The sequence below is a fragment of the Ruditapes philippinarum genome, unplaced genomic scaffold, assembly GCF_026571515.1.
Source record: "Ruditapes philippinarum isolate M1 unplaced genomic scaffold, ASM2657151v2 ctg4134_1_1_1_1, whole genome shotgun sequence".
Lineage (NCBI taxonomy): Eukaryota > Metazoa > Mollusca > Bivalvia > Venerida > Veneridae > Ruditapes > Ruditapes philippinarum.
Genome location: NW_026857240.1, coordinates 134102 through 151083, shown reverse-complemented (window position 1 = coordinate 151083; position 16982 = coordinate 134102). Strand labels below are relative to the sequence as shown.

Genomic DNA, 16982 nt, shown 5'->3' with positions numbered 1-16982 from the left:
TGAACAAAAATTGTAGAAGCGCAAAAGACAAAAATGTTTACCGCCAGTAATATAAGCGACCAATAGAAAGTTGTTTACTGCCTACGTAATGCATAAACTAAAATCCACCAATGAAAAAGAGTTTTAAAGGTCAAATTCATTTAACCTTATAATTAAGTTATTTTAGTTCAAAATAAACAATATCATTAATTATTCATTAAATTATTCTTAACACTAGAACTGGTTAAGGAAGTTGTTTGGAATTTCTGTTACTAAGTATTTGATTATCAAATTAATTTAAATGCCATAATAATTGGGATTTCATATTTTTTGGTACTTCTTGTCCTGAAATTAATCATGACTTAAATCTAGTCCTAAAAAGTGCTAACCTTTGTCAGATTGTCCTTTGATCAAACTTTTTATTATTTGAATAGAACTTTCTTATTGTTTGAATAGAACTTTCTTATTGTTTGAATAGAACTTTCTTATTGTTTGAATACAACTTTCTTATTGTTTGAATAGAACTTTCTTATTACATGTATTTGAATAGAACTTTCTTATTACATGTATTTGAATAGAACTTTCTTATTACATGTATTTGAATAGAACTTTCTTATTTGAATTTCCATGTTGATTAGGTTTTCAGTTATTAATTGGAATTTAGTTTAATTTGCAATAAAATGTTTTAGGTTTCTTTGCATAGTGCTGTGAACTTATTCGTTGCAAGAAAATTTCTTGACATAGTGCTTACTTGTTTCATTTTTTTATGCCTATGTGCATTTAGTAATTGAACTGTCCATCCGTCTGTCCGTCCATCAGTACGAGATTTACCTAAAAAAAGCAAGTTTGATTTTTCTTAAGTTCTATCTGTACAAATTGAACTATTGTCTAAATGACTGATGGTCAGAACACAATTGAATATACATAATTCGAAAGCATATGAGCAGTGTCATGATAAAACCAACATAATGGGTTTGCAACCAGCATGGATCCAGACCAGCCTGCGCATCCGTTATCAGTTTCTCTACTTGTTATAGGATTTGTAAGCAAACAGCATGGATCCTGATCAGACTGCGTGGATGCGCAGGCTGGTCTGGATCCATGTTTGTCGCAAACGCATTACGTTGGTTTTGTCGTGACGCGGCTCATATGTTAACATTCAAAGCATTCTGACTTACAACGTATATATCTTCTTGTGAAGAGTTACCATGAAAGGGTCTGTGCAGATGAACCGACTACTATCATCTTCTTGTTAACTGGGCCGTATAACTATCTGTGAGTTTTATTCAATTTTGGTTTGCCTAAAGTATTATAAAGACTTTCAGGAATAACAGTCAAATCAGCACCAGTGTCTAATTTAAAGTAGACAAACAAATCTCTCAGCTGAAGTTAAATTGTCCAAGGTTCATCTCATACTGAGTCAAAAGTTCCTAAATAACAGTTCATGTACTTTTTAGCTCGACTATTCGATAAGAATAAGTAGAGCTATTGTAGTCACCCGAGCGTCGGTGTCAGCGTCTGCGTCGGCTTAACCACTTATGCCCCTTTTTCGACTTAGAATTTACGTTAAAGTTTTTGTAATACCTCAAATAGGTAGTTAAAATGAGTGGTTACCGATTTCTATCCGCCTGGCGCCTGGCATAGTGGTAGGAATTGGGAGGTACATGGTATGCAACCAAAAGGTGTCTCATAAGTCAAAATGGCTGGCCCTTTCAGTAGGGGTGACACTATAATAAACAAGACCTTTACCTTTTATTTTCAAAGTCCATTGACATATGGCTTCAAAACTTTGCACACTTGTTCACCATCATGACCCCAACCTGTAGACAGGAGGAGGTAACTCTATCAAGCATTTTGACAGAATTATGCCTCTTTTTCGACTTAGAATTTACGTTAAAGTTTTTGTAATAGTTTAAATATTTTCAAAGTCCATTGACATATGGCTTTGAAACTTTGCACACTTGTTCACCATTATGACCCCAACCAGTAGACAGGAGGAGGTAACTCTATTAAGCATTTTGACAGAATTATGCCCCTTTTTCGACTTAGATTTTACGTTGAAGTTTTTGTAATACCTCAAATATTTTCAAAGTCCATTGACATTTGGCTTTGAAACTTTGCACACTTGTTCACCATCATGACCCCAACATGTACACAGGAGGAGGTAACTCTATCAATCATTTTGACAGAAATATGCCCCTTTTTCGACTTAGAATTTACGTTAAAGTTTTTGTAATACCTCAAATATTTTCAAAATTCATTGACATCTGGCTTTGAAACATGTTGAAATTTTATACTCTTCTTTGAGAGCATAATAGGACTCTCTCCAAGGCATATAATTGTAATACGGATTTAAAGAAAAATGTTGCCTTTTTCTTTACTTAGAAAATTTTACTTTTTAATCAAGGCTTTTTTTACTATCAAGCACTAAGAATAGTCGAGCGTTGCTGTCCTACCGACAGCTCTTGTTTAGTTTTACAACACACTGCAAAATGATTATAATGTCCACATTTCGGACATTTCCAAACATTGAGCAATGTCCTTGCGCGTGAAATTTATTTCAATTTGGACACCGTTCATTATCGTTTTTTCTTTAATTGTGTAGATTTGTCAGATTGTGTAGATTTGGTCACTGATATTTCTGCTTCTCACCCTACTGTTGAGAAACGTATAGTTGCGGTCGCGAACTTCTTTTTGGCTTCGCCTTGCCATGAACTTTGTCTGTTACAGCTACATGTTGTTGTGATCGAATTTGTTTTTTTACTAATTCGCTTTTTCTTGCCATTGTTATTCATTTTCAAGAGTAAAATCTCAAGCTGTAGTTTCTCTGACACTTTTTATGCCCCCAAAAGTGGGAGCATATAGCGTTGCACTTGTCCGTCCGTCCGCCAGTCGGTCCGTCTGTCCGTACATACTGAATTCTTGTGAATGCAACTCCTCTTAAACCGGATGGCAGATTTTGCTTACACTTCCAGGGATGAACAACCTTAATGTGTAGATGGTAGTAAAGGAAGGAATTTTCGCTGCGACCAAATTTAACAGAATAAGTGGCCCTTTGTTGATTTTTAGTTTTCAACTTGTGGCACATGCAGTCCAAAAAATATTTGACCTAGAGTCATAAGATTGGCAGAACAGTGACGTGTGGGGGCATCCGTGTCCTATGGACACATTTCTAGTTTTATCTAAAATCCCAACTATGGTTTAATCCCTTATTTTATCTTTTTTCATATCCCAACTGTCCACTAACTCATATAATGATCCAATAAACGTTTCCACTGTTTCACCTGGTATTTGGTTTCTTTTATGGAATTTGCTTTTTCATAAATGATGTTTTTCTTGGGATTAAAATTTCATCGAATTTTGTTAAAACAGTGTGTTACTTTGTGATAGTTCAAATGATTTTAGCAAATTGTCAGCTTCCTTTCCCATGGTATATACCAGTGTAACTTGCATTTCTTCATCTTCTTTATAAAGTTTTGGTGCTGTTCTATAGAAAGAAAATCTTTGTTTCCAATTACTCCATTTATTATTCCATTATTACCCTTTTCAGCACAAATGGATATGGTTGACCTAAAGTGGCAAGTTGGATATGTCTTTAGTTCTGTCTTTACAAATGGCTTCATAATTTTCACACTTCTAAGCTCTACTAAACATTTAAATCTTGAAACAATACTATTTTAATGAATTAATATTATAGTAAAAACTTTAATAAAATTACTTCATAGATTCTTAATTAAAACAATAATTAGTACCAATAATTTCAAGGCCTAAATGTCACCCAAATAAAATAAATGGATAAATGGATCATGATTACTCAAATCAAATTAATATATTTAAAAAATCCAATAAAATTCCATATGATGCAACAAGTGTAACTTAATCGTACTTTAAAATTGGACATGAACAATCATTAAATTCTGAGCATATTGTCTTTTGAATTTCTCAAGATAACAGTTTATTATCCAAGAGAATTAAATCAGTTCATCAGTCACACAATTTACTAATCACAACAAAAGTCTTTAGTAAGTAACCCTGCTGAACAAGAATAACCAATTCTTTGATTGGATGCACATAGGTGTTACGTTATTGCAACTTCTACTGTACGAATGTTGTCATCACAACTAGCGAATACCTTATTGATAACGCCAGTTGGCAAATGATTACGGTGGAGTTCATTGTCCTTCACGAATACCAAATCACCTTCCTTGATAAATTTTCTTCTTTCCATTTTATTAAATTCTTTGCATATGTTAAGTGAGTGGTATGCCTTATGTATAGGATACCTTTGGCTGGTAGTGTTGTCATCAGTAAGCTTTTGTTCTATTGCCTGTTTTCTTGTTGACATCTATTACTCGATGTCATCTCTAAAAGACAGGTCATTTTTAGTAGTGGTGACTTCTCTTACAAAGTTTACAAAGAATTTAACATTATAATATAATTTAATATAAATATAATATATTTAATATATGACGTTATTATAATCACATTGGTACTTAGAAGCATTGTATGTCCATTTTTCTTAGATACCATGTGGTAATTTCCTCACAATTCTATTTGCATATAAAGATGAATCAAAATAAGCCGGTATAGAAGAGAACTTTGGATTGCTTTTCAAATATTCAATTTCACAAAGAATATCTAGGAGATCATACAGTTTTGACATGTCTTTATATAGTCAATTCTTGCTTCTTTTGAGTGTTGCTTGGACCATTTCCGGTCTTCCACACCTTTTGTCCATTTGACGCCATACCTCTTCCCTAGCTTTCTCCAAATTATATGTTAATAGCCTTAATGACTCTTGCTGATCTCCTAGATTGCGGACCAAAATACATTATAAGCAAATCAACTTCTTCTGCATTGTTTAGGCAAAAATTCTCAGATACATTCTTGAAGCTCGGCTTCCACGAATCAAAGGTTTCAGGTTTATCATCAAATCGTGTAAATCTTGAAAGCTGTAAATCTTTTTTCATTAAGAATTAAGATAAATGTTTGTAATATCAGGGCCAACTAACTCCATGAATAATCTTGCACATTGGGATTAAGATGCCAAAGCTTTTCAACGTAATCTTTTGTTAAATTGTCCTAATTTATAATGCTGTCATTGCTGTCTTTGTCAATCACTTGTGAATCTGAGTCTTTCATGGCTTCATTTTCAATGTTTAATATGTTAAGTGTACTATTCAACTCTGCTTCTTTTCTTTCACATTTTGCTTTTGCATTTTGTAATTTTTCTTTGACAATTGTTTTTTCTCACATTATATCATCTTCCTTTCGTTTATATTCAAGATTTGCTTTGTGTAAAATCGTATCGCGTGATTTTATAGACAGCCTATCAGATTTACTTGCAGCTTTACTCTCCAGCATGTTAAATCTTATGTCACGTAGACATTTTGTCTCTCTGTGTACCAACTGCTTTCTTCTTGCATGGTATTTTCTGATGGCAGTTAGTTCTTCAAGTGATTCATTACCGTGAGTCTGGCGTAAAAAATTCTGATACAAGTCATTTTGGGCTCCATATACATCTGAAAGCAATTTGTCAGATCAGTTTCCGAAGCTCTACACTTTCTCCATGTTTAGAATTTCATAGTCACATATGTTGTAAATATCCACAATCTTTCTATGTTATCCAGAACTTATCCAATGTCCTATCTATGTCAAATGTGAGTTGCATATCCTCATACATTTCTTTCCCGGCTTCTGTAAAGGGTATTTTCGCGCCTTTCTCTGTCCATCGAACTCCATCTTTTTCTTCAAAAGTTGACATATATGGTTGGATGGTCTTTTTACTGACTTGCTACCGAGGCAAAATCAAGACGCATAAGATTTAAACCTTTATTCCGTAAGTCGATGAGTGGTAAAAAGACCATATGGGACAATGAGAACTCAATATTGATTTTGAAATAAATGTGTTCATTGGAAACAACGTCGAACTATCGCCATGACTCTGTGGTTTGTTTATTTATTTATTTAGTTATAATTTTTTATGTATAATTGGAAATGGTTTAAAAATTATACTAAATAAAATTGTCCAGTCTTACTATAAATCTATTCAATTACTATATTTGCTATAAACATGTAGATTACCTTTGTTTGGTTCAAATGTATTTTGTAAAAGTTGGCAATTACGAATGTTAAAATTCCAATAGTAACATAATTATATAATTCATCATTCCACCTTTAAAATGTGGGCTTCTTTATGTACAAAAAACATGCATGCATATAAATTTCAATATGGTTAGACATTTCTTCAGTAAAAAAAACAAACTGTTAAACTGTTTTGATATTATAGTACATCGTTAAACATATGTATGTAGATTATTTGCGAAACATGAAAAACACGATTGTATATGTTATTTATGTATACAATGTAAATAAATTTATACAAAAATCGTGTTGCTTTTTCTTTCATCTTATTTTTTTAAATTTAAATGAAGAGTACATTGAAAATAAATGTAACGTGCTTTTGAAATATAAGGATGCTATAACCAAACTTCTTGTTGCAGGTTTCCATAAAGGTCATATAACAATGATATCAACATTGCAACTACTGGCTGGAATTCAATGAAACTTTATGGGAATCATCAATACCAAGAGGAGTTGGGCATATTGTCGCCTTGTTCCGGTCAGACCCTTCGACACAGAGTTATGGCCCTTGATTAGTTATGCAGTATGCATATAGAGCAATTATCGTTTCCTTGCTATTTCTCTGCATTTACTGACTGGAATTCAATGAAACTTTATGGGAACCATCAATATTAAGAGGAGATGGGCATATTGTCGCCTTGTTCTGGTCAGACCCTTCGACACAGAGTTATGACCCTTGATTAGTTATGCAGTATGCATATAGAGCAATAATCATTTCCTTGCTATTTCTCTGCATTTACTGGAACTTTATGGGAACCATCAATACCAAGAGGAGATGCGCATATGATCGCCTTGTTCTTGTCAGATTATTTAACACAGAGTTATGACCCTTGATTAGTTTTGCATGTATAGCAAAAATCGTTTCCGCGCTATTTCTCTGCAACTACCGGCTGGAACTCGAGGAAACTTTACGGATATCATCAATACCATGAGTAGATGTGATATTGTCACCACTTTCCGGTCGGACTTTCCAACACGGGGTTATGGCTCTTGATGAGATATGCAGTATGCATATAGAGCAAAAATCGTTTCCTCGCTATTTCTCTGCATTTACTTTTTGAAATTCAATGAAACTTAATTGAAACAATAAATACTAATGGGAGATGCGCGTATCGTTGCCTCGTTTCTTTGCAACTGCTGGGACTGGTTTCAACAAGACTTTATATGATAATCATCAATATGAAAAAAAAAGGAAATTTGCATGCCATGATAAATATATAAATAAAGCCTACTGTAGTGTAGGTCATTTTACAAAATTTATATTAAATACAAACCGAGATGTTACTGCCCCAGTTTATAGACAAATCTGGAGAAATTGCCCTATCAATTTTTAATTCAAATTGCAACACTTCCATAACCTCGGCAATACTGGTCAAATGTTTACTATGATGTTGATTAATTCCCACAACTTACTTGAGCTTGTTTACTTTACTCACTAATTAATATATTCTAGAACGCAGCATATATTCACAACACGCATAGTGTATAAATAAACTAGTTAACGGACTAATTAAACATTATCTAACACATTAAAAGGTGAGTGTGATTCTTTTTTTATTATTATTTTCTTAAAAAAAATTTAGTTTCTCTTTTTTATTTGTTATTGTTGATTATTTTCCATAGCTTTAAGATTTTTTTTGCTTAGTTTTTGCTTTAAAGCTATTCATAACGGTCAAATCACAAGTCGTTAGATGTTAATTTTTCGTTTGGGGTGAGGATTTTATTTGACAAACTTGATTTCCCAGGCCTTTTGTGTCAGAGTTTGGGACCGTAAATATAATCTTCTGGTCTTAGTTATACATATCTTAGATTGTTCGTCATCAAGCATTGTAAAGTTATTTTTCGTGGATTGGTTAATATCAATGTAAATATGGTACAGAACAAAATCAAAAAAAAATCGTGAATAAAGTAAGGAGTGCATACGTAATAACAGTTGCGTTCTTTTTCTACTTCAACGACATATTGTATCATTATTAGGAATTCGGTTTTGAACCAAAGCAAACGTCGAAAACTATTACAAAAACAATGCCTCTATCTATAATATTGTTTACTAGTAACAGTTCCATAAAATTATTTATTAACATATATACTATTATTATGTAAAAAAGCAAACACACAAAAAAACTAACAAACAAAAAAGCCCACAAAATTCGTACCCTTAAATGAACCTCGAGGTGTTGTCAGAAATCTATGCCTCTGGTGTAAACAAGCCAAAAGTTAAAATATCTTTATTGGATTCATTCACATTAAAATGTATTATGAAATTAAAACTTAACAAAATAAATGATAATGAATATAATTTGTGTGACTAATACCAGAGATAGGTTGGTATTTGTAAATAAATAGCTTAAAGATAAAAGAAAACAAACTCGAGTTAGCTAATAGGTAAATGGAAGTTGGCCAAGCTGACTTCTTGTTGATTGATGTATTCACTAAACGGTTGTGTTTATATACACATCGCCCATACTTTGATCAACTAAAGTGACATTTATTATGATTCATTCAATAGTTTTGCTTATTTTTTTTTTAATTATCGTTGCTCAGTTTTTTAACGAATTGTGCGTATTTTGTTAATTTACTTTGTGAATCGAAAGTCAATGTTTATTCGGTCAGATGACAGTGACTTCAACCTCCTCCGATTTTAACAGCGTTCAAACTATTGATTAATTAACATGCCCTTATTTATTTGTTTACATTTTGTATTTGTAAGTTAGGAACACATTTTTACTGTATTTCTTAAATTTAAGTGTAATTTTACTTTAAAATGTCAAGCACATTTGCTTTTTTATTTAACAAATTTATGCTTTGTTGTATATGATATGATCTAATTTCGGTTACTAAGAAACGTATTTAATATGTTTTGTATATTTGTATTGCCTTTTTAAAAAAAATCCAAAAAAGTAACGACCACGTGCAAAAAAGTCTTGATAATGTATAATCATAGTAATAATCATAAAAAAACGTAAGGAACTCCTTATGTGAAGAGTTAGTTTTGGCGTGTGTTTTCCATATACGTAGCAGATGCATGCAATATAAAATTTAAAAAAAAAGAATTAAAAAAATTGTACGATAATATAAAATGATGTTTATTTTCAGATTAAAAGATAAATTCACCTCGTATGATGTCGGTTGTAAGGGAAGGATATGTCAAACGATACAGTAGTAAGTTATAATTACATATATTTACTGTTGTTTTCCCTAAACACCACTATCGCTTGCATTAAAGCTAAATGTTCATTAAGCACCTTAATTGCTATTCTTTATTATTATTATTATTATTTTATTATAATTATTATTATTATTGTCATCATTATTATTATAATTATTATTATTATTGTCATTGTCATCATCATTATTATTATTTTTTATTATTATTATTACTATTATTATTATTATTATTTTTATTTTTATTATTATTATTGTCATCATTATTATTATAATTATTATTATTATTGTTGTTGTTGTTGTCATTGTCATCATTATTATTATTATTATTATTGTCATTGTCATCATTATTATTATTTTTTATTATTATTATTATTTTTATTATTATTATTGTCATCATTATTATTATAATTATTATTATTATTGTTGTTGTTGTCATTGTCATCATTATTATTATTATTATTCAAAAGCTTTTAATTTAGACATTTATCCTGTTACAGTTTCAAAAGCTATAGATACATGTGCCATCTTTTGCTACCTTTGTATTTTGCCCAGTTTTTGGTAATTAGTAAAGTCAATGCACTGTAATGTTAATTAATATTAACAGTGTGATATAACTTCTCTGAACGTTTTAAGAAAGAGACATGAATTTATATCATGTTTATTGAATAAAAAAAAACAAACAACAGCCCCCCCCCCCCAAAAAAAAAGACAAAAAAAAAAACAAACAAACACAACAACAACAGAAAATTAGAAAACGTACGGAACAATTCTTTGTATTGCAGCAGCATCAACAACTACAATAATAATCATAATCATTATGATTGTGATAATAGTTGTGCCCAGTATAGTTTATTGCATATTGCAATTATGATTCGACAGGTGTGGTTTTAATTTATTTTCATCTCGTTTATTTATAGAGAGTTTGTTAAAAGGTGGTTGGAAGGACATATATTTGATGCTGTACTCGGACAGCACGCTCCTGGCTTTCAAAAGACACGGTGATGGTAACCCCAAAGTTCGAATCTGCATGAGGGTAAGTTTAATAGAAATATACCAGTATGTTCATATTTACGTTACTGTTCTAGATTTTCTGGCAATTTTTAAACTTTTTTTGACATAGAATAATGAATGGACAGATTACACGTACATATTTTTGTATGTGCGTATGTATGTGCGTATGTATGTGCGTTTGTATGTGCGTATGTATGTATGCATGTATGTGCGTATGTATGTGCGTATGTATGTATGTGCGTTATGTATGTGCGTATGTATGTATGTGCGTATGTATGTATGTATGTATGTGCGTATGTATGTGCGTATGTTTTCGCGTATGTTTTCGCGTATGTATGTACGTATGTGCGTCCGTATGTGCGTATGTATGTATGTATGTATGTGCGTATGTATGTGCGTATGCATGTGCGTATGTATGTGCGTACGTATGTGCGTATGTATGTATGTATGTATGTATGTGCGTATGTATGTGCGTATGTATGTATGTATGTATGTATGTATGTATGTATGTATGTATGTATGTATGTATGTAGCAGAATAAACATTGTTTAATCTTAGAATATTAATGAATATTAATGAATAATTATGTATAACTTTACAATCATATGCAAGTTATTACTGTATTTTAACAGGATGTTTGTAAACATTTTGCCTATGGTGAGCATGCAGCCAGAAACTTTCGTAATTTGCCTCCTCTATCACCCGGTGCTGATATCTCGTGTATCCTCGCCATACCCGAGAGACCTAACAGACATTCAAAACCGCACTTTTTCTTGATGCAAAATGGACAAGATATGCAGTAAAGTTTTATTTTGAGAAAACATCTAATCGAACTCATGATCAAATGTACAAAATTTGTCGATACTGTACATAATTATTAGTGAATTGTGCTTACAATTGCATCTTCTCAACTTCCAACAGTGATGTTCATACAATGATACAAAAAAGACAGAATTATATGTTATAAAGATTTTGACAGGTTGGTTATATGGCCGTATATAAACTGATGTTTGCATATATGACTAAGTTGCTATAACAACCGTTTATTTACGGTCATATACTAGGAGCCGGGCAGGAAAGCCATAACGGAATATAAAATTATCAAACTGAATTCTTGCAGTCGTATATAACCTGTCAAGAATCTTTTTAACGAATCTTTAATATACAACAAACTGAAGAAATTACTTCATAAATTGACAGTAGCTGTGTTTGCTCGTATAGTTTATATAAAACGTCACGATTTTCCAATGAAAAACGACGTTACAAACGTCCAAATAACGTTTTACGTAACGTTACACAGATATTGTTTTGAACAGCGCTTTTCTCATTTGAATATTGTGGTTTGGAAAAGAAATGTTTCATTGCTATAGAAAGTTGGAAAAATAATTTTTAATAATTAAATGACATTATTTTGTTTTGTTTACAGTGAATGGATGTCGGCAATATGTTCAACAGTGAGTATTAAAGCAGTTTATTTTCAAGTAAAAATGCAGTATGTGTACATATTTTTACGCTGCAACTTTCATCATTTTTTATTTATTTTTATTTGCATTACTTTAAATGCCCTTCATCAGGTATGTATATTAACGGTATCCGCAACTCTATACAGTAAATCAATAACGGTAAATAATGCTGTCGTGGCAAATAATCCATCCAGACTGCCGATCGTTATTGATTTTTATCGACGATTACATATCATTAAGCGGTGTTAAGCGATATGATATATGACCTTGGTTATTTAAATTACCGTCAACATGTTATTTTCTGTTCAATTTTTCAAAAGTAACATATTCTAGAAAGCTGAAAGATAGATTTTTTCAAATATATATTTTATAAATCAGTGCGTTTATTATGAAGAAAATTACGACGAGTTAAACACAGAGTTGTGTTTTTTTTGTCTCCCGATTATGTCAAAACTTCAGTAAAAATAATGATCCCCTCTTCGAACAAATATAAGATTTTTTCGTCATTTATGGTCCGAATTTCGCAAAATACCTATCAAAAGAAAGCTCAGAATTTGATCTTTTTAACAGTCTAATTATCATTTACAAAGCTAAATTATTTCCGGAATTGTAACGAGTAAAAACGCAATCTTACTACCAGCCAAATCGCGACTGCACACGAATGAAATTTTATATACATGTAGTAACAAGTTATTATTGTTTTGTCATTTTGGGCCATATATATACGTACCTGCCTTCACATAATATGCTAATAGAGTACATCGCATGAATGGCATGACCTCTTGATAGTTGGTGGTCTTGTAAAGCGGAACCCAAAAATCACATGTTCTATTTCAGATTGATCAAAGTGCTCGTATGGGACAGGAGCAGAATTATTTTCAACCAACACCATACAATTATGGACCACAATATGGGGGCGCATGTTCAACACAACCCAGGGGATATGGAGGCATGTCTTATCAATATAAGATCTACTTTGAAAATTTTAATTTGTTTTGAGTAATAACCGGTATAACGTAAAGGAAAGCATATAATCATTTATAAGCATTAGGAATTAACATTTCATATAGCACTAAAATGTCTTGGATTATATACAGCTGGTATAAACTTATTAAGATATTAACGAATCAGATGATATGAAATATGATAGACAATAATTCCAACGCAAATTCAGTTCCAAATCATTAATCATTTTTATTTGTGTAAGTTTGCATATCATTACATGAATTGATATTATTTACAAACAAAATTTGGATTCATCAATTTGTAATGTCATTCTCGGTCCTCCTTTTATTAAAATGGTTATTACTAAGACATCTGTATTTGTAAATTTTACCAGGTCCAGTTTCCAGTGGTCAGTATCCCTCGCAGCAGCCAGTATATCAAACTTATCAAGGCTATCCAACACACCAACCAGGATACCCCCAACAACAATGTAAGCCTATAAATAATCAAATCTAACCTTGATCGTCCGATCCCCAAAATACTTATGTTCCAATCCCCCAAAATACTAAATCCGAATTAAAAGTGTCGATACGTTAGATCGAAAACAATTTTTTGACAGGATATTTCTTATTCTAAAAGTATTTAGAAATAAAGCAAAATCTGTATCTGTGATACTCAGTTATGTGGAACTAGTCCAGATTTTGTGTATGCTTTATAGTATATATCTTATTTACAACCTCTATATTACATGTTCGAACAAAACTGTAGGTGACAGCTTACATGCACGGCGGGTGGATATTACAACTAAAGGCTGAGTTATACCAATAAAATTAAATAATTAATGTACTTAGATTCACTTTTGAAGGACTAACTGATATTTGCAGATGTTGTGATACATAATTCATAATTTACATATATTATATACTAGTAATCTCATTTTGTAAAAATAAAAAACTCTTCAATTCTGACTTCTCACTTGCAGCATATGGTTACCAGCAACCGGTTCAAGGTCATTCTCAAGGTCATCATAAAAAGGGTGGCGGCTTTCCGGGAGGAAAAGCAGGCAAAATTGCAGCAGGTAAACATAAATGGTCATGGATTGTGCAAGTAAAATACAATATTGAGAATGAAAAAGCTCATTAACCTTTTCCCTCATATAGACGTGTTTTGACGGCTTTTTGTCCCCCCCCTTTAAGGCCTCAAACTGAAAAAATGCCCTATTTAGGCCCCAAACACTGTATTTCGTTTGAGAAAAGTGACCACTTTTTCGGTGCGGCCCCCCATCAAAATGATACATCAGGGGGTTGCCAGAAGGGAGGTGTACCCCAATCTGTTTGGGGGGGGGGGGTTGAAGGGGACGTTAGTCCCCCTCATCGCCAAGAAAATTTTGGACATGTGACAGGCTAAAAATGGCCTCTAAAGGTGACGTGTAACCAACGCTGAAAAGCCTTTTACTCTATCTCATTGCCCTGAGAAGTTGCAGCACTTTGAAACAAGTTTTGATATAAAAAAACAATGCAAAATTGTGATTTTTCGCAAATTTGAGACGTCCCCTCGTTGCCATGGTAACAGGAAATTTAAGATTAAGCATGTTGTTACAGAGGTTATTGTTAAGTCATCATATGTGCCAAGTTTCACCAGTATTTAAGCATTTTTCATAGTTCTATAGCAGTTGGAATTTGTAACTGCATGGAGGCTTTTCAATGAAAACTGCCGTTTTACCTCGACTATTCGTCATCCGAGCGTCGGCGTCGGCGTCGGCGTAACCACTTATGTTAAACTTTTTGTAATACCTCAAATATTTTCAAAGTCCATTGATATGGCTTTGAAACTTTGCACACTTGTTCACCATCATGACCCCAACCTGTAGACAGGAGGAGGTAACTCTATCAAGCATTTTGTCAGAATTATGCCCCTTTTTCGACTTAGAATTTATGTTAAAGTTTTTGTAATACCTCAAATATTTTAAAAGTCCATTGACATATGACTTTGAAACTTTGCACACTTGTTCACCATCATGACCCCAACATGTAGACAGGAGGAGGTAACTGTATCAAGCATTTTGACAGAATTATGCCCTTTTTCGACTTAGAATTTACGTTTAAGTTTGTGTAATACCTCAAATATTTTAAAAGTCCATTGACATATGACTTTGAAACTTTGCACAGTTGTTCACCATCATGACCCCAACCTGTAGACAGGAGGAGGTAACTCTATCAAGCATTTTGTCAGAATTATGCCCCTTTTTCGACTTAGAATTTACGTTAAAGGTTTTGTAATACCTCAAATATTTTCAATATTCATTGACATAAGGCTTTGAAACATGTTGAAATTTTATACTCTTCTTTGAGAGCATAATAGGACCCTCTCCAAGGCCTATAACTGTAATATGGATTTAAAGAAAAAAAATGCCATTTTTTTACTTAGAAAATTTTACCTTTTAATCAAGGCTTTTTTACTATCAAGCACTAAGAATAGTCGAGCGTTGCTGTCCTACCGACAGCTCTTGTTCACAATATGCTCATGGGGTAAAAAATAAAAAAATGCCACAAAACAACAATTTTTCACCAAAATTAGGTGTAAGGTCACGTGTTAACATGGAAAATCTCGATTTTGGGTAATTCCAAGGTTTTTCATCATAAACGGTCGTGTTTTAAGGAAATAATTATATGTATATGTTGCTCAACCAAAGGATCGTGAGGTCAAGCCCTACCGAGGTCACGGTCATGTTTCCTCGTACCACAACAGTACTGCATAGTTGAGGAAGTGGCCTCGGGAGTGATTTCAATAAGCCTTTGGCTTTCTTGACAATGTAGCTAATTAATAGCTAATTAATAAACTAATTAAGTGTAAATGGCCAACCCTTTATGGGTAGATTAGAACAAAGAATAAAGTGAATGAAGGATATGTGACTTTAGGTCATAACTGCATGTGTATGTGTCATTAGACTTTTTCCTGTGAAAAGTAAAACATCTCCTGATACAAACGCTCAGTATTGCTTTATGAACATACATATATACGAACAAAATGCGTGTATATATTTAATTGTTACAATATCTATTTTGATGTAATTTTCAATAAAGAACATGTATACGTTTGTACTTTCAGGTTTGCTAGGTGGCGCTGCGTTAGGGTATGGCGCGAAGAAGATGCTTGGAGGTTTTGGGAAGTTTGGGATGGGTCGATCCGGAAGTTGGAGTTCATTTGATAGTTTCGGAAGTGGTGGAAGTTGTGGGAGTTTCGGCAGTTTTGATTAATATTACTATTTATTGGATAATCTATCTCCGAGATTGCAGAAAGTTGCTGTTTTCATGTCAAACATCAAAATGCATTATTAGATAATATAGGTGCTTCTCTGGGGTATAAATTCCTAATAACATGAGATTTGAAAGTCTTATATAGATCAACGTGGGAGAAAATGAAAACATGCAAAAGATAATAAAGAAATGTACTCAGAATTTAATTGAAAATCGATTTTGTGTGAGATTCTTAGCGCGATATGATTTAATGATTATCATTTTTGGGTCATTTAGCATAATTAAAATGATTATTCTGAAAAAAAACGGAATGAGCGTATAATTTAAAATTTTGCAAACTGGTCACTGGTCTAGATCTACATCAAACACTTGAAGACTTGAAAAAAATATATACTAGTACATGTATCCATGCTGTCAAACTTTGTGTCATGCCTAACATACAAAATAATGAAAGCAAATAATAATCATTAAATAAAACCATGTAGAAATCAAATTACAGAGGTATGTTCCTGGCAAATCATTTTATTTATTACCTTTAAAGGGACCCAATTTTATGCAGATTTTAAACAAAAACTTGTGTGCGAAAGTCCAGATCACTCGCTCACTCCGTTTTTTCCAGAATAATTTTTAATTGTGAAAAATGTCCAAAACTGAAAAGCGTTGCAACGCTTTTCTCTCCAATCGAGGTCTGAATAGCACACACATACGATTTCTAATTTATTTCCGAGTACATTTCTTAATTATATATTGAATGTCTTTCTGTTTTAAATGCCTTAGCTGATCTAATTTTATGATTTTAGTCTTTTAGGCCTCAGTGGTGTTCCTTTAAATGTAACATTAAATCGTTATTACCATATGTAGTAAAGTAATGTAAAATGTATTTAAGCGTAAATGATAACACAACAACTAGATGTTCAAATGGCTTAGAGATACACTGCACATGTAAAGTATTAAACGCCGTTGACAGATGCTTTATCAGTTAGACAATGTTATTTATAAATAAAACTTTAATGTT

General features: G+C 32.4%; 1 protein-coding gene across 1 annotated transcript; it reads left to right on the top strand.

Annotated features, from left to right (window-relative positions):
* Positions 1–7505: 7505 nt before the first annotated feature.
* Positions 7506–16982, top strand: LOC132749145 (uncharacterized). Its single transcript, XM_060738839.1, has 9 exons — positions 7506–7659; positions 9220–9285; positions 10209–10324; positions 10935–11101; positions 11729–11756; positions 12603–12714; positions 13105–13200; positions 13693–13788; positions 15819–16982. Exons 2-9 carry the CDS (start codon positions 9243–9245, stop codon positions 15965–15967), a joined length of 807 nt encoding a protein of 268 aa, XP_060594822.1. The 5' UTR covers positions 7506–7659; positions 9220–9242; the 3' UTR covers positions 15968–16982.